Below are 19317 nucleotides of genomic sequence, written 5' to 3'. Positions count from 1 at the left end.
GGCACTGCCATAGAGGAACCAGGAGCTTTTTATATTCTTAGCCTGGTGATGTGTGTTTGGGTCTTCCCTTTTTGTTTTAGTCAGGAAAAAAATTATTCTTTTGAAAATACTCCCCAAAGATGATTACATTCTTAAGGAGAAAGAACATGGGGCAATCACTGGCCTTTAAACTTTTTTTTGTTAGAGAAGAGAGAGAGAGAGAGAGAGAGAGAGAATGAGCTCTGGAGCTAAAATTTTTGCTTAATTCCTATCTTTGTCATGCACTAACCTTGTGACTTTCAATGGCCCCAGCGATAAGTACCTACCATAGGGTTGTTACAAGGTTAAAGCGAGTTCTTATTTGCAGAATGCTTGCATACATGCTCAGAGCTGTATGAGGTGCGGCTCTTGTTCTTATCGCTTACTGTTTGGTAAAGGAAGAGTGGACAAGAGCCTTCTTCATGCAGAGCCCCTGGTAAAATTGTTTAGTTGGCCTTTATTTGACTCCACTCCTTTCCAAAATCAAGCACATAAACCACAAGACATTAGCACTGTTTTTCCCCCATCTACTTCCTTTCATAAAGATCTCTTTTAGTTGATTTAGGAGCATTTTAGTTCAGGAGTAAGCTAAATTCTTTTTGGTGTGCATTATTTGAGCATATATACCTTTCAGTTACTTTTCCAGTTCCTCTGGAGGAAGATACACAAATGTTTTTACATTTATTTTCAGCTATCATGTGTTTATCTGCTTAAATATTAAGCACTTATTAATTTTTCTCATATATTTATAAAATACTTAAAAATCCCTTATGGCCACTCATGAAGCTTGAGAAACTTGCCTAAGATGTTAGAGTTCTTGTAAATTGACAAGGAAAAGTTGAAATATAGGGATTGCTTTTCTCATATTTGCAAGACACTGTATTAGCAATCTGTCAGCTAAGTATACCGCAGATAGGTTTCTAAAGTTATCCTTAAATTCAACTAACTGAAATTATATGTATTTTTCCAGTCTGAGTACTGTGGAGTTTACATCTTTACTGGGAAACTTTGAAGAAATATGTGCATTTCAACAGACACTCTGCCAAGCTTTGGAAGAATGTTCAAAGTAAGTGTGGTGTATTTGTCAGGATGACCAGCACCATTGTTGTTGGGTTTTTGTTTTACTTTTAACTGTTACTTAGATAAGGACATTTTATAAATTTGTTGCAACTTTGACACATTGTCCTAGAACACAGCAACAATACAGATAAAACACACTGGGTTCAATCCCTGGTACCAAAAACAAACAAACAAACAAACAAAACAAACAAAAAGATAAAATACACAGGGTTTGTGGTATCTAACCATTAGATATTTATTATATTTAGCAAATTACTTCTGATTGTAATTGAAATCACATCAATTTACTGCATGTGATCATTCTAAGATATACATAAGGTCTTAATTGACCATCATTAACAGTTTTGATAGTATTTTTGTGTATGTGTACATTGCAAATTACTTGGAGAAGTCATTTCGATTATTCAGCTTCACAATTCCATCCCCACTCTCTGCCTAGGTACTGGTGTACACTAAATGTGCTCTGTACCACTGAACTAAACCCGCGCTCCAGTTTGGGTCCTTTTAACCACTTCCGGTATTGTCTCTTAAATTAAGAGTTGAAACACATGGTCACTGAGGAAGGAAAAGCATAAGTGAATCACAACACATTTTGGATGACTAGCTGACTGCTGAGTTGTGCAACTTTTTTGATTTCTGTAGAGAAATTAGGGGTGACTCCATGTTTCTTGAGCCTTTTGGTATACATGTGGCTGTCCAGGGAGGAAGGTGGAAAGATTCCACATTATGGACACCCAAGGACCTGCTACAAATGCCAGTAGGGATCTAGATAATTTGTATGCACAGATGTTCACTGAGTGAGAAGGGTACTTTACAAACTGGATTTACAAATAATATTTATGGTTTCCATTTTAGAGAGAAACATGTAGAAATAAGCTCTTGGAATATGGCACATATTATAGTAGACATCACCAAATGATGTGATTTTGAGTAATTTTTTTCTTCTGCTTTTATGATTTTTCTACAAATGAAAATAAGTAATGTATAATTAAAAAGAATTTTTAAAAATCAAGGTCACCTGCCTAGCAAACACCAGGCCAAGAAGACTATACCATATATATATATTTTATTTTTTTGAGTGGGGTGTTGCTTTTGGATTAGATTAGTTTTATCTGTGCTGAAAATTATTAAATTAGCTTAGAGTACTTTCAGCATGTTAAGCTAAATTTGAATATAAAGCTTAAAAACAAACAACTCGACCTACAATTCCAGGAAGGTTTCTAACTCTGCATATTAGGGCTGTTTGGTGTCTAGAGTTTAAAGCAGTGGTCCAAAATTTGCATTTCATGGGTAAAATTGGGCTGTAATATACTTTACCTCTGAACTGTGATGAAACGTTCAAATTGTCTGCATGCTGCCAGGTTTAACTGGAATCATTGTCCTTTACCTTCTGTTTCCCTATTTTACATTCTGTGTCTCGCCTGTGTTGTCGCCAGGTTTCCAGAAAATCAACACAAAGTAGGAGGTTGTCTACTGAGTCTCATGCCTCATTTTAAATCGATGTATCTGGCTTACTGCGCAAATCACCCGTCAGCTGTAAATGTGCTCACCCAGCACAGGTAAATCATTAACATTTCTCTAACTAGGTGGTTTTGCAATGAGATACTTTCTTAAGACCACATCACTGGAAATCCAAGGTCTCTGGTTGAACTCTACTATCCCTGCTTTTGATGCCAAGAATACATTCATTGTTACATGGATTGATCATCCATTAAGCTAAAAATAATTTACTGAGCACCTACTATGTTCACGGTCCTGTACTAGCTGATGCTGATACAGTAGTGAACAAGGAAGAAGAGGCCCCTTTGCTCATGGAACACAGAATCCTGAGGGAAATACAGATTAAACATCAAGTTAAGCATCGTAAACATGTATTACAAAAGAGTAATTCAAAGGATGCCAGGGGATTTTACAATGTGGTATCAACTTAGTGGGATGAGAGAGTGGAGACATATCAGGAAAGGCCTTACCGAAACAAAATCCTGTCTAGATCCAATAGTGTAGACTTTGCTGTGCCAGTGAACATTTTATCTGAGTTGCTTAATGGGAAGAAGTGGCTGAAGAAATGCCAAGGCTAAAAGACAGGTATTGGTAAGCAAGGGCAGAAGGAAATCAGCGCTTGCTGTGAGTGGTGTGACAGACAGGACTTGCATACACAGCTCTGATAACCTATGTGGATGTACTTAAACTCTTCCAGGCTCATGAAGAACAAAATCATATTGGGCTGGGGATTTAACTCAGGGGTGCCACCGCCTGCAAAGGTCCCGAATTCGATCCCTGGTACCAAAAAGAACAAAATCATAGCTTCTCCTTGAAGAATGAGAATCTTTACAAGGGACCCAGGAAGGTGTCACATTTCTCCTGCCCTTCCTTGGCCTCTCATTGCCCATTCCTTGCGTGTTCATCTGGGATAATAGCTAGACCAACAGAGAGTTGGTTTTGCCTTTAACTCAGAGATCTTATGCAGAACTCACACGGACTGTGGATGATGCACAAGGCTGAAAAGCGTATTCTGCTCTTCTGTGGCCCACATGTGAACCCCCAGAGCCAGGCTAGAAAATTTATTGACACAAACCTTCAGAAGTGGCATAAATTTGGGGTTTTGTTCTTGTCAGGAGCTTTATCAGCTATCGTGTAAGGACATTTTTGAGGTTTGATTCAGTGGGTCCCACTTGAAACTCAACTTTATCCCCCTGACCAAAGTTTTGAACTCTTGTGGAATAGCAAATATGGAAGTTGAAATTTAAAACAGTCGGCCATGACTTTGAGTTTTTCAGGCAAGTGGTTCAACCACTTAAAGCTAACATTAGCTAATAACAGACAGACAGCGCGCCTGGCACAAGATGTAAAAACCTGTGAAGGGTTCCTTCCCTCTGCCTTACAGGCAAGACCCTGGAAGGTTTAGGTTAAGTAATCTGCCTAAGAGATTGCAGCTGTGAAGTGGCTTAGCCAGACTCCAGGTCTGTCAGACTTCTAAAACATATTGTCATTAATCTATATCTACATCTACACATCTATCTATCTCTCTATTTATATATTATCCACAAAGAACGATCTAAATGCTAACTTAAGAATTATAATAAAATGAGCACCAAGTACCCACTGCCCAGTTTAAATAATAGTGCATTATCCTTTCCTTTGTTGTAGAAGAGATTTATTGAGATGCAATTCACAAACCGTACAATCAGTTCATCCATTGAAGTGTACAGAGCATCGATTTGCAGAATATTTGCAACTATCCCCATAGTCAGTTTTAGAACATTTTCATCACTCCCAAACAAACCTATACCCGTTTGCAGCCACTCTGTATTTCCCCTTAATCCTACCAGCCCAAGGTAACTCCATGGAAGTACTTCAATATCACTGTGGATTTATGCTAGATGTTTGACTTATGTACTGTGGTATAACATGCGGCCTCTTGTGACTGGCTTCTGTCACTTAGCATATTGTTTTTAAGGTGCACCCACATTGTAGCATGGTACCGGCACATACTTTTGAAAGTTGATAAATAATACTGTGTTTTACGAATGTCACATATTGTTCGTCCCTTCCCCAGTCGATGGGTTATAAATAGTGCTGCTCTGCGAATTCATACCCAAATATTTGTGTAGGCATTTGTTTTCATTTCTCTTGGGTAGGTAGCCAGGAGGAGAATTGCTAGATCACATGGTGCCTATGTTTCACCTTTAGAGCAACAGTCAGGCTGTTTTCCAAAGCAGATGTGTGAGTTAATTTCCCACCAGCAGTGTTTAAGAGTTCCGTTCTCTCTACACCCTCACCAGCATTTGCTGTTGTCAGTCTTTTTTTTTAATTATAGCTGTATTAATGGATGTGAAATACCTTCTCACTGACTTTCCTTTTCTTTGTGGATACTATGTTGAGCATCTTTCCTGTGCTTATTGGCAAGTTGTATACAATCATTCGGAAAAGTGTCCATTCAGTTCTCTTCCTATCGTATCTTTTCTTCGTTTGGTTGCAATACATGTGTACAGTATTTAATGTTTTAACCAGTTTAAGTGTATCTGTGGCCCCCAACATTCATTGTGTCTTTGTTGCGAACACATTCACACTCTTCTCTTCTAGCTATGTGAAATGTACCCTCCATTATTATTATGTGTAGCCACCCTCCTGTCCCAGAGCACATCCGAACTTCATACGTCTTTCTAACTGTGGCTTTGTGTCCACTGTTCAAGCTTTCCCCACCTGCACCCATTCCTTCTAACCTCGAGTAACCACCTTTCTGCTCCCAACTTCCTATGACATCAGCGTTTTTAGATTCCACACGAGTGAGCACATGCACCACTTTTTTTTCTCTATGCCTGGCTTACTTCATTTAACATAATGGTCTCTGTGGATCATGTTGAAAATGAGAGGATTGCATCCCTTTAAAATTTTTTTACTTTATTGCTGCATATGTGTAGAACATAGTGTTTCTGTCCTTGTGTGGAGCTGGGGCATGCACATGACACATTTAATTCCTTTTTTTCATCTCCTTGCCCTGCCCTCCCTCCTCCTCCACCTGTCCCTTGCCTTTTTGGGGGTATGTGATTTCAATACACAGTGTTCACATTCTTTGTGTGGAGTTGGTGCAATACATAACACATCCCGATGAGTCCCTTTTTCATCTCTTATCCTTCCTTTCCCTCTGTCCCCTTCCATCTCTTGATCCCTTTCTCCTTTGAGAAAGCTCTGTTTCCCTACTTTTCTGTCTTTTATTTTGCTCTTTATTTTTACTCTAAGTTTCTCATATGAGAGAAGCCATGTGATACTTAAGCATCTTCCACATTGCTGGCATTAGAGAAATGTAGATTAAAACAACTCTGAGATTCTGTCTTACCCCAGAAAGAGTGACCATCATCAAGAAATGAAATAATAAAAGCTGGAGAGGCTGCAGGGAAAAAGGAATACCTCAACACTGTTGTTGGGGATGTAGGTAGTACAATCACTATGGAAATCAGGCAGACATTCCCCAAAAACCTAAAACTAGAAATTCCATTTGACCCAGCTATTCTTCTTCTGGGTATCTTTGCAAAAGAGTTTAAGACATCATATTATAGTGATGTATGCATGCCTGTGTTTATAGCAGCATAATTCATAATGGCTAAGTCTCGGAAGCAATCTGTATGTCCATGAACAGATGAATGGATAAAGAAAATGTGGTACTATACTTACACACATGGAGTACTGTGCTATAAAGAAAGATAAACTTGAGTCATTTGTAGGAAAATGAATGCACATTGAGACCATGTTAAGTGAAATAAGTCACCCTTTTTAGCGGATGAATAATATTCCGTTGTGTATTATACCACATTTTCTTTATCCATTCATTGGTTAACACTTACATTGTTTTAACATCTTGGAAATTACGAATAGTTTGTTTGATTATGTTACTGGGGATCAAACTCAGGACCTTGCGCTTGCGAGGCAGGTGGCGGAACCACTGAGCCAAATCCCCACCCCAGAAATTGTGAATAGTGCTGTGATAAATGTGAGTATTCAGATGTGTCTTTGATATACTGATTTCACTTCCTTTGTATAAATATCCAGTAGAGAGATTGCTGTATCATATGGTAGTTCTATTTTTGAGTTTTTCAGGAACCTCCATACCTCTGCTTTTATAGTTTCACTTTCCTACGGTAAGTGTTGCAAGGGTACCCTTTTCTACATATCCTCACCTCTTTTTATAAGAGTAGTTCTTCCTGGAGAAAAGTGATATCTCATTGTAGTTTTGATTTGCATTTCCATGATTGGTGACATGAAACATTTTTTTCACATACCTGTTGCTCATTCATATATCTTATTTTGAGAAATATATGTTTAGGTCTATTGCTCATTTTTTAATTGGGTATTTGTTTCTATTCATTATTTTGAGTTTCTTATATAGTCTGACTTTTAACCCCTTGTCAGATGCATAGCTTGAAAACATTTTCCCTTATTCTTTTTTATTACTATTGGTACATAGTAGGTGTGCATTACAGTTACGTCATCATTGGGTTCTTGTACCTTTACATGACAGATCTCTGTTCTTATTTTTCCCCATTCCCCTGATCTCACTTCACCCCCCCTACCCTTCCCTATTTACAAAGAATTTGTTTCCATTTTTTTCTTTTCTCTTATTTTTTCTTTTCTGTTCTTACCTTTCTCCTACTCCTCCCACTTCCCATACAAATTTAGACCTTTATTCCTATCACATAATATCAACTATACATTTTAATCCTTATTTACACTTTTAGTTTATCACACCAGAGAAACTGTTCAGTATTTACTCACGTGTCCTATTAATTTAACTTAAGAGTATGTCCTCAGTGTGCATCCACTTATCTATAAATGTCTCTAGTTTCTCATTCTTTATGGCTGAGTAGTACTCCATTTTATTAAAAAGAAACACACATCTTCTTTATCCAGTCTCCAGTTGATGTGTAATCAGGCTGTTTCCAAGTTTTAGCTATTATAACTCTGCCACTATAAACATGGGTGAACATATATCATTGTGGTATGATTATTTGAATTTTGGGGGGAAGATATCCAGCAGGGGAATAGCTGGGTTAAATGGGACTTCTAATCCTAGTTGTTTAAGATAACTCCATATTAATTTTCACAGTGGTTGCACCGGTCTGCACTCCCACCAACAACGAAGAAGGGTTCTTTTCTACCCACAACCCACCAACATTTGTTATTGTTTGATTTCTTGATAGCAGCCATCCTTTCTGGGTTGAGATGGAATCTCAATGTTGTTTTCATCCGTATCTGTCAAATGACCAGTGATGTTGAGCATTTTTTCATATGTTTATTTGCTACTTTTACTTCTTTATCTAAAAAATGGCTATTCATTTCAGATGCCCATTTTTGTACTGGGTTTTTAAATTTAGGGGATCTGATTTTTTGAATTTTTTATATATTCTGGATAGTAGATCATTGTCTAAGGAACAGCTGATAAAATATTTTTCCCACATTGTAGGTTGTCTCTTAGCTCTGTTGGTGGTTTCTCTTGCTGTGCAGAGGCTTTTTACAAAGGTGAGATTCCAGCTGTTGATTCTTTGTGCTAGTTTCCCTGCTCCTGATGATTTGTTTTTAAAATCTTTTCCTATGCCAATGTCTTTGAGAGTTCTGCCTAACTTATCTTCCAACAAATTTAGTGTGTCTGTTTTAATATTTAGATCTTTAATCCATTTGCATTTTAGTTTAGTTCATGGTGAAAGATAAGGGTCTAGTTTTAATCTTTGATAAGTTGAAATCCAATTTTTCCAACACCATCTATTAAAGAGGCTATCTTTCCTCCACTAAAGATGGTTGGCTACTTTGTCAAAGATGAGGCAGCTGAGTATGTCTGGTGTTGTTTCTGCATCTTCTAATCTATTCCACTGATTCTCAGGTCTGCTTCTTTGCCAGTACCATGCTGTTTTTATCACAGTGGCTTTGTAGTATAGTTTCAAGTTGGGGATTGTGATACTCCCTGCCATGTTTCTGTTGCCTAGAAATGCTTTTGCTATTCTAGGTCTCTTCTGGTTCCAAATGAATTTTTGGATTGTTTTATCTAGCTCAGTGAAATATACTGTTGGAGTTACAGTCAGGATTGCATTTAATCTGTATAGCCGTTTTGGAGTATGGCCATGTTCACTATATTGGTTCTTCCTACCCAGGAACAAGGGATGTCTTTCCATTTTCTTATATCCTCTTTGATTTCTTTTTTCAGAGTGTAGTATTTCTCAATGTAGAAGTCTCTTGCTTCCTTCATTAGATTGATTCCTAGATGTTTCATTTTTGGATGCTATTGCAAAAGGAATTGTTTCTCTCATTTCTCTCTCAGTGAGTCTGTTATTTGTGTACAAGAAGGCCGTTGATTTTTGAATGTTTACCTTGCATCCAGCTACTCCACTGGATCTGTCAAGTAAGTCTAGACATCTTTTGGTGGAGTTTTTTTGGTCTTCTATGTAGAGTATCATACGCTCAGCAAATAATGATAGTTTACTTATTCCTTTCCTGTCTTTATTGCTTTGATTTCTTTCTCTTGTCTAATTGCTGTAGCTAATGTTTCCAAAACTATATTGAACAGGAGTGGTAGTGGACATCCTGTCTTGTTCCTGATTTTAGTGTAAAGATTTTCAGGTTTTGACCATTTATTTTATTTTTTTTAATATTGAATTTATTGGTGCAATCTAGGTCTACAATACAGTTGCATTCATTACTGGGATCCTGTACCTTCACATGACAGTTCTTGGTTCTCAATTTTCCCCTTGTCCCTGCCCTCCCTTCCCTGCTCCTCCCCTAGGTTTTGAGCATTTAGTATGATGTTGGCTACTGGTTTTTCATAGATAGCCTTTATCAAGTTGAGATAAAGAACATCTATTCAAAATTTCTGCAGGTTTTTTTTTTATCATGAGTGGCTGTTGAATTTTGTCTAATGTTTTTCTGCATCTATTGAGAAGATCATATGGTTTTTGTCTTTAACTTTGTTAATATAGTGCATTATATTTATTGATTTAAGTATGTTGACCCATCCTTGAATCCCTGTGATAAATCCGAGTTGGTCAGGGTGTATGATCTTGATTACCCTCTGTATTCTGTTTGCTAGTATCTTATTGAAGATTTTTCATCTATGTTCATTAAGGAGATTGGCCTGTGGTTTTCTTCTTTGGTTGGGTCTTTTCCTGGTTTTGGAATCAAAGTAACACTTGCTTCTAGGTATGACTTTGGAAGCATTGCTTCCCTTTCAATTTCATTGAAAAGTTTAAAGAGTAGTGGCAGTAGTTCTTCTCTAAATGTCTTATAGAATTCAGCAGTCAATCTTCAGGATCTGGGCTTTTCTTCATTGGTAAACTTTTAATTATGCTTTCAGTTTCAATGATTGTAATTGGCATGTTTAGAATTTTTTATCTTTGTTTAACTTTGGTAATTCATAAGTATCAAGAAATCTGTCCATTTCTTCTGTGTTTTCCATTTTATTAGAGTACATGTTCTCAAAGTAGGTATTGATGATCCTCTGGATTTCTCCTGGATCCATTGTGACTTCACCTTTTTTGTACCTAATTACATGGATCTGAGCCTTTTCTTTCCTTTTTTCTTTCCTTTTTTTTTTTTTTTTGACCAGGTTGGGTAAGGGTTTATTGATATTATTTACTCTTTTGAAAATCCAACTCTGTGATTCATTGATTCTTTGTGTCATTCTCTTGGTTTCCATTGCATTGATTTCTGCTCTGATCTTAATAATTTCCTCCCTTGTATGAGCTTTGGATTTTTCTTGCTCTTTTTTCTGGGAACCTAGGATTTATCATTAGGTTGTTTATTTGAGCTCGCCCGGTTTTCCTAGTGTGGGCATTCACTGCTATGAATTTTCCACATAGAACTACTTTCATTGTGTCCCATAGATTCCTGTATGTTGTATTGGCATTATCATTTATTTATAAAAATGGACCACTTTCTTCTTTAATTTCCTTTTGTGACTCTTTGATTGTTCAGAATAGTGCTGTTCAATTTTCATGTGTATGTGAAGTTCTTACAGTTTCTTATGCTATTAATCTCCATCTTTTTATTTTCAGCTTTAATTGAGATTATTGGTACATGATCTCTATCTTAATTGCACTATGGTCTGATAATATAGATGGGATAACTTCGATTACTTTGCATTTATTTAAACCTGTTCTATGAACTAGTATGTGGTCTATTTTGGAGAATGACCTATGTGCAGCTGAAAAGAATGTATATTCTGATTCTTGGGGAGGAACACTCTGTAGACTTCTATTAAGTCCATTTATTCAAACGCTTGGTTTAGTTCTAGTATTTCATTGTTGATTTTTTTGTCTAGATGATCTGTCTATTTGTGATAGTGGGGTATTTAGGTCCCCAACTACAATTGTATTAGTGCTTATTTGGTTTTTCATGTCTCTTAATATTTGTTTTGTATAGTTTGTGGCATTAATATTTGGTGCATATATATTTATGATTGTCATCTCTTCCTCTCGGATTGTTCCCTGTACAAGGATGTAGTGGCCTTCTTTGTCCCTCTTAATCAGTTTTGGTTTGAAATTTACTTTGTCTGTGAATGAAAGCTACCCCTGCTTTTTTATGGGCTCCTGTTGCATGGAAAACTGTTTACCATCCTTTTACTTTCTCTGTATGAATTTCTTTTTGAACTAGGTGCATTTCTTGTGTACAGCATATTGTTGGATTTTACTTCTTAATCCATTCGGCCAGTGTATTTGTTTTGATTGGTGAATTGAGGCCATTGATATTGATGGTTATACCTGATATGTATTGGCTTATCATTGTCATGTTATTGTCCTGTTGTTGGCTCTTTTTAATTTTCCCCCTCTTTAATTTCTTGTCTTGCCTGCTGGATTTGCTCTGTTGGTCCTCATGGAGTTGTGATCTTCATTGTCTTTTTCTAGGATACTGTTTAGAATTGTTTGGAGTGCTGTTTGGTTTTCATGGAGTTTCTCAGGTATTCTTTGTCATGGAAGAATCTTATGTCCCCGTGAATTATGAAAGATAGTGTTACAAGATACATCAGCCTTGGTTGGAGGTTTTTTTCTTTTAGGGCTTGAAATACCTCACTCCTTGACCTGTGGATTTGTGTTGAAATGTCTGCTGTGATTCTGATGGGCCTGCATATGATTTGTTTCTTTTCTCTAACTGCTTGTAGTATTTTGTTCTTCTGTTGGGTTTTCATGATCTTGATCATTACATATCTAGGTGTATATTTTTTGTAATCATGGCTAGTTGGAGTTCTACAATCTCACTTACCTGTATATCAAACTCTTTTGCTCCGTTTGAGTAATTTTATATCATTAATTCTGTGAACCTTTTTTTAAAAAAGAGGAAAGGTTTATTTTAGCTCACAGTTTGTAAAGGTTTCAGTCCATAGTCAGCTGGTTTTAAGGCAGGATGGCACAGCAGAGGAGAAACAGTCTGTGGCAAGCAGGCAGGGAACAGTGAAGCAGCAAGCAACAGCAAGCCTGCTTTCCTTCTCCTCCTATATGTTCTATCCGGATTGTAAACCTGTTGGTTGTATACCCAGCATGGAGCTTTCATTATCCACCCCCTCAATCCCAGCATCACACTCTTAATCCCAGTATCACACCCTTAATTCACATTCATATACCCTAGTCCAGCCACCTTCAAAATTTTCCACCTATGACTACATGAGACTTTGAGGGGACATTTAGGTACAAGCCATAACAGCAAGCATGTGAGACATGTTTAGAGAATGAATGACATGTTTCATCTATCTAAATAGAACCAATGTTTCTGGTTCAATATTCCTCAGAATGTTCATAGTCTAATGAGAAAGACAGAGTCCTACACAATGTTAGACTTAGTTATAGTGATATGTAGAGATAAATGGAGAGCAGCAGGGAATTCAAGTCAGCCTGGGGAGGAAAGACAAGGAAGCCTTCCCAGGAGGAGATGGTATATGGAACCATTTTTTTATTGTCACTTGTACTTTCTCCTACTTTTTCATGGACTCCTATCAGTCTTATACTATTCTTCTTTGTATCATGTAGGAGCTGTTGGACTGATTTCTCATGTTCCCTTACTTTTTTTTCTTTAATTGAATTTATTGGTACATTTTAGGGAGTCAGTACAGTTGCATTCATTGTTGGGATCTTGTACCTCTACATGACAGGTCTTGGTTCTCATTTTTCCCCTTGTCCCTTCCCTCCCTTCACCCCCTTCTTGCCTCCCCATCTACAAACACTTTATTTCCATCTTTTCATTATCTCACATTTTTTCCTTTTCCCTTATTACCCTTCCCCTACCCATCTCACCTCAACTACACCTTTAGACTTTTTCCTTCCATTTCACAATGTCAGTTATCTCATTAGGATCTTATGTACTATTACAGTTTATTCACACCAGAGAAATTTTTCGGTATTTACATGTGTGACTTATTTATTTCACTTAGGAGTGTACCCTCAATATGTATCCATTTTCCTACGAATGAATCTATTTTCTCATTCTTTATGGTTGAGTAGTATTCCATTTTATAGAAAAGCCACATCTTCTTTATCCCGTATCCAACTGATGGGCAAATGGGCTGTTTCCAAGTCTTAGCTATTACAAACAGTGCCGCTGTAAACATAGGTGTGCATATATCTCTGTGGTATGATTCTTTTAATTCTTTTGGAAAGATACCCATCAGAGGGATGGCTGGGTCAAATGGAACCTCTAGTCCCAGCTCTTTGAGGTATCTCCATATTGATTTCCATAGTGGTTGCACCAGTCTGCACTCCCACCAACAATCGAGAAGGGTTCCTTTCTCCCCACAACCCTGCAAACATTTGTTATTGTGTGATTTCTTGATAGCAGCCATTCTTTGTGGGGTGAGGTGGAATCTCAGTGTTGTTTTCATCTGCATCTCTCAGATGACCAGTGATGTGGAACTTTTTTCATATATTTACTTGCTGCTTTTACTTCTTTGTCTGAGAAATGTCTGTTCATTCCAGATGCCCATTTTTGAATCAGGTCTTTATATTTGGGGGGCTGATTTTATTGAGTTCTTTATGTATTCTAGATAATAGTCCTTTGTCTGAGGAGAAGGTGGTAAAAATTTTTTCCCACCTAAGGTTGTCTCTTAGTTCTGCTGATGGTTTCTTTTGCAGTACAGAAGCTTTTTAATAAGATGAGATCCCAGGTGTTGATTCTTTCTGCTAGTTCCTGTGCTACTGAGGAATTGTTCATCCCTTACTTTTTAAAAGAGATTCCTCTTTTCACGGTCACTCTTCGTCATCCTGTGTTCTATATCTGATATCCTGTCTTCAGATTGGCTCAGTCTTTTATGTATACTTTCAATAGAGTTTTTAATCTCCTGGATATCTATTTGAATCTGTTTCACAGATTCCATTTCTTTCCTATGTTGGGCATTGATGGTTTGCATTTCTTTCCTTTGTTGGGCATTCATGGCTTCTATCATGTTCCTGAGCTCATGTATTTTTTTTTATCTGTTTCTGTTCTAAATTCTCTAATAATGTCTTTCATTCTGCTCACCATCTCTTTAGTTATCTTGGAAAGTTTGAATTTTTCTAGAGCTGCATTCATTTGTCTTGTATCAGTTCAGGGTTTCCAGGTGGTTGATTATCAGACTTTTCCACCTCATTTTATTCAGAATTTGCCTTCGGTGAACTGGCAGACTGTGTTTGTGCTTATGCCTTGCTTGAATGTCTTCTCATTTCTATTATTGTTGTTGGTACTGTCTGGTTTAATTCCTGGGTTAATACTTCGATCTTCCTGCTATAGCTTGTCTTCTGGTTTTGAGGCTCTAATGATTCTGAGGCAATCTCTTTTTCATTATACCAGGCAGGGAGGACAACTGATTAGGTCAATCATAATGCCTTAGCCTAAAGGATACAATCAGCAGCACAATAGCATCAAGCACAGTTTAGAAAATGAGTTTGTGGTAGTTATTAATCTATCACCTTTAACTGTGTGAATTAAATAAAATCTAGGCTGGAGCTCAGGACAATAGCCTTTATGACCCCCTGTGGTTCTGGGGTATTAATCCAGGTACTAGCACAGTCAAGAGGCCAGAGGCTCATGGGGTGGGGAGTAGTAGGGGCTGCAGATGCCTGAGCATGTGTGCCTCTCACCGTTCCTCTGCCAAGGACTGGGGGGTGGGTGGGGCTGGCGTCTTAGGCAAGCTCCACACAGGTGTGCCTCTTATTTTCCCTTATTCTATAGACTGTCTTTTTACTTCTTGTTTGCTTTGCTGCATATAAGCTTTATACTTTGATGTAATACCACTTGTGTAGTTTTGCTTTTGTTTCTTGTAATTGCTCCTTCTAACTTCCTGAAACATTTGCTTTGTTTTCTTCTAGTAGGCTCATAGCTTTAATTCTAACATTTATATCTGGAGTCCACTTTGTGGTAATTTTTGTAACTCTTGAGAGTTAGGGATCTAGTTTCACTTTTCTGCAGGTGAACATCCAAATTTCTCAATATGATTTGCTGAAATGACTGTCCTTTCTCCAGTGTATGTTCTGAGCAACTTTGTTGAAAATCAGCTGGCTGTAGATGTGTGGATTTACTTCTAGGCTCTCTGTGCCACTGGTCTATGTATCTGTGTTCATGCACATACCAAGCTGTTTTGGTTACTACAAGTTTGTAGTATATTTTGAAATTAGATCATGGTAGTACATCCTGCTTTTTTTCCCCCAGGGTCGATTTGACTACTTGGGCCTTTTTGGGCTTCTATATAGATTTGAGGATTGTTCTAGTTCTGTGAAGAATGTCATTGTAATTTTGATAATGATTGTATTGAGTCTGTAGATCCTTTGGGGGTAGTATGGGTATAGTAAAAAATATTAATTCTTCTAATCCATAAACACAGGATATCATTCCATTTTTTGTGTCTTCTTCAATTTCTTTCACTAGTGTTTCATAATAGTCACTGTTCAATTTTACCTATTTAGTTAAATTTATTCCTGGGTATTTTATTTTTCGTAGCAACAGATAATTCACCCTTGGTGTATAGCAAAGCTACTGATTTCTGTAGGCTGATTTTGTATACTACAGTTTTGCTAAAGTTTTCTATTAGTTCTAATAATTTCTTTTTTAAAATTAATATTTATTTCTTTGCCCTACCCCTCCCACTTCCCTTTCCCCTTCAGACTTTTTCTTCCTATTTCACATTATCTATTATGCATTTTTATCCTTATTTACACTTTCAGTTTCTCACACCAGAGAAACTATTTGGTATTTACACGTGTATCCTATTTATTTCACTTAAGAGTATGGCCTCAATGTGCATCCATTTAGCTATAAATGTCTCTAATAATTTCTTGGTGATGTCTTTAGGGTCTTTTATATAATAGTGTATAATGTGCAAACCATACCAATTTGACTTTCTCTTTTCCAGTTTGAATGCACTTTCTTTCTTTCACGTTGTTGCTTTAGGTAAGATTTCAAGTACCAGGTTGAATAAATGTGGTGCATTTGGGCATCCTTGTTTTTTTCCAAGTCTGAGCTGGCAGCTTATTATGTAATACCTATTATGACAGGGTATATTTCTTCCTAATTTGTTCAGTGTTTTTATCATGAAGGATGTTTGGTATAATTGAGCAATGAAGTCATCTGGTCCTAGGTATTTTTTTTCAGTGGAAGGATTTTTTTCGTTAATGGTTCATTCTCATTATTTGTTATTGATTTTTTCTGGTTTTCTATTTCTTTGTGATTTAATCTTTGTAAGGTGTATATAATGCCAGAATTTGTCCATTTCTTCTAGATTATCAAATTTGTTGGCATATAGTTGTTCATAACAATCTTTAATGTTTTTTTTTGTATTTTTATGGTATTAGTTGTATTATCTCCTTTTTCATCTCTGATTTTTTTTGTGTGTGTGTTGAGACAGGGTCTCATTATGTACTTGAGACTGACCTTGTACCACTGTTCCCAGTGACTGTTTTTAAATATTTTTATGATTTTTTATTAGTACATATTTGCAGCACATAATGTTTATGTATCTTGTGGAAAATGGATATATGCACATAATACATTGTAATTCTGTTTTTTTTCATTTCCCTTCCTTCCTTCCATCCATCTCTTGATCCCCTTTCCTTTTTTTGCACATATTTTCATTGCATGTTTGCATTTCTTGTGTGGAGCTGATACGTGTACATACATAGCCATCTTAATTCCTTTTTCCCTTTTCTTGTTCTCCCTATCCCTTCACTCCTTTCTTGATCCCCTTCCCCTTGGAGAAAGACCTATCTCCCTACTTCTTGTTATCTATCTTTTGCTTTGGTCTTTATTCATAATTTGTATTTTTCCTATAAGAGAAGCCATGAGATTTTAAGCTTGTGTGTCTAATTCATTTCACTTAACATTGTGGTCTCAAAGTGCATCCATTTTCCTACAATGACTCAAGTTTATCCTTCTCTGTGGCAGAGTAGTACTCCATTGTGTGTAAGTACCACATTTTCTTTGTCTATTCATCTGTTGGTGGATATGAAATTTGCTTTCAACATCTAACTATTGTGAATTGGGCTGCTATAAACATGGGTATGCATGTATCACTGTAATATAGTGTCTTCAACTCTAACTCTTTTGGGAACATACCTAGCAGGGGAATAGCTGTGTCAAAAGGAATTTCTGGTTTCATCTCTGATTTTATTTATTTAAATCTACTGTCTCTTTTTTAGTCAGTGTAACTAAGGATTTGTCAGTTTGGTTTATCTTTTGAAAAACTGACTTTACTTCATTAATTTTAAAAACAATTTGTTTATCTATTTTGTTTATTTCTGCTCTGGTCTTTATTGTTTCTTTCATTCTCCTAATTTTGAGTTTGATTTTTTTCTTGTTTATCTAGTTCCTTGTGATGCAGTGATAGGTTGTTTGAGATCTTTCTGGTTTTTTGATGCAGAAGCTGATTGCAATAAATTTCCCTCATACTACTGCTTTTCTTGTATCTTATAGGTTTGTTACATTATGTATTCATTTTCATTTGTTTCAAGAAGCTTTTCAGTTTCCTTCTTGAATTCTTCCTTAATGAATTCATTGGTTGTTCAAGCGTAACTTGCTTAATACCTATGTATTTCTATAGTTTCCAAAGTTGTTTCCCTTACTGATTTCTAGTTTTGTAGTACCAAGGTCAGAAAAGATATTCAGTAAAATTTCAGTTCTTTCTCATTTCTCGAGACTTGTTTTGTGAAATGTCATACGATCTATCCTGGAGAATGTTCTGTGTGCCAATGAAAGGAATGTGTATTTTACATCTGTTAGATGGAATGTTATGCAGATGTATGTTAAGACCATTCAGTGTTGGGTGCAATTTAGTTCTGCTGTTTCTCTGTTAATTTTCTGTCTGGATGATCTGTCCAATGCTGAAAGTAGAATATTTACTTTGTATACTTGAGTGCTCTGATACTAGGTGCATATATATTTAGAATTGTTATTTATTTTTTCCCCCGGTATCAAGAGTTGAACTCAGGACCTTGCTCTTGCCAGGTCCTTGTGCTTGCCTTGCCAGGCAGGTGCATGCCATTGAACTAAATCCCTGGCCCCTAGAAATGTTTTTTCAAGCTGAATTGACCACTTTTCTTTATATAATGACTTTCATTTCTATTTAATGCTTTTGATTTAAATTATATTTTTTCTGGTATAAGTATGGCTGCTCTTTCTTTTGGATTCCATTTGTAGGGAGTATGTTATTCTTACTCTCGCCATTTTGTAACTTGTTTTCTAGTTTTGTTGTAGTTCATCGCTTTTTTTCCCCCATTCTTCCACAATCTTATTTTGTGGTTAAGTTGTTTGCTCTAGTAGTGTGTTTCGATTCCTTACTTATTTTTTGTTCATCCGTTATAAGTTTTTACTTTGTGTTTGCCTTGAAAGTTCCCAAAATATCTTTTGATGATGGCAGACTATTTAAAATGATAGTAGCTGAACATGATCATAAAGGACAGAAACATCAGCAAGGCAGAAATGGAGAAAATATACTAATAAAAAATTTACATTTGAATTCTATTCTCCAGTTTAAAATTGTTGATGTTCCATTTTATATCTTTCTATGTTGTCTATCTCTTAACACAGTAATGTATTATATTATTTTAAAGTTTTAGCCTTCATGCTAAACATATGTATGAGCTACATACCATGCTTACAACATTAGAGCATTCTGAATTTGCATAGTTACTCTTACTAGTGAATTTTCTACTTTCCCATGCTTGCTTACTCATTAATGTCTCTTTCAGTTGAAGAACTTACTTTAGCATTTCTAGATCAGGTGGAGATAAATTCTTTATATAATTTTGATATGTGTCAGTACATTTGCTTTCATATCAGTTAAGAGAAGAAGCAAGCATATACAATATGTTTCATGACTACCTACATACCTTTGCTGGTGCTTTTTATTTTTATGTGTGAACTTATATGTATATCCAGATTTATTTGTTTTCATACTGAAGGACTTCCTTTAGTATTTATTGTAACATAAGTTTTCTATGAAAGGATTCTCTCAGTTTTTGTTTGTCTGGGAATGTTTTCATTCCATCATCAAATTTTAAAGATAGATTGGGTAGATATAGCACTGTTGGTTGGCAATTTTGTTTTAATAGTTTGGGTATGTTGGCCCACTGTCATCTGGCCTCTGCAATTCACATGAAAAATTGCCTGCTAATATTATCCAGGCTCAGGCCAGAGATTTAGCTCAGTGGCACCATGCCTGCCTCACAAGTGCAAGGTTCTGAGTTCAATCCCCATTACAAAAAAAAAAAAAAAAAAAAATTCCAA

General features: G+C 36.4%; 1 protein-coding gene across 1 annotated transcript in view; it reads left to right on the top strand.

Annotated features, from left to right (window-relative positions):
* The window catches only part of Arhgef6 (Rac/Cdc42 guanine nucleotide exchange factor 6), a 116372-nt gene that overhangs the window by 68440 nt on the left and 28615 nt on the right, over window positions 1-19317 (top strand). Inside the window, exons 8-9 of the mRNA XM_010642577.3 lie at window positions 989-1084; window positions 2535-2657. Of these exons, the coding sequence (XP_010640879.1) occupies window positions 989-1084; window positions 2535-2657 (219 nt within the window). The remainder of the gene's footprint in view (window positions 1-988; window positions 1085-2534; window positions 2658-19317) is intronic.

The sequence above is a fragment of the Fukomys damarensis genome, unplaced genomic scaffold (genome assembly GCF_012274545.1).
Source record: "Fukomys damarensis isolate Sample0158 unplaced genomic scaffold, DMR_v1.0_HiC HiC_scaffold_39, whole genome shotgun sequence".
Classification (NCBI taxonomy): Eukaryota; Metazoa; Chordata; class Mammalia; order Rodentia; family Bathyergidae; genus Fukomys; species Fukomys damarensis.
This window is presented reverse-complemented; position numbering and strand designations above follow the sequence as displayed.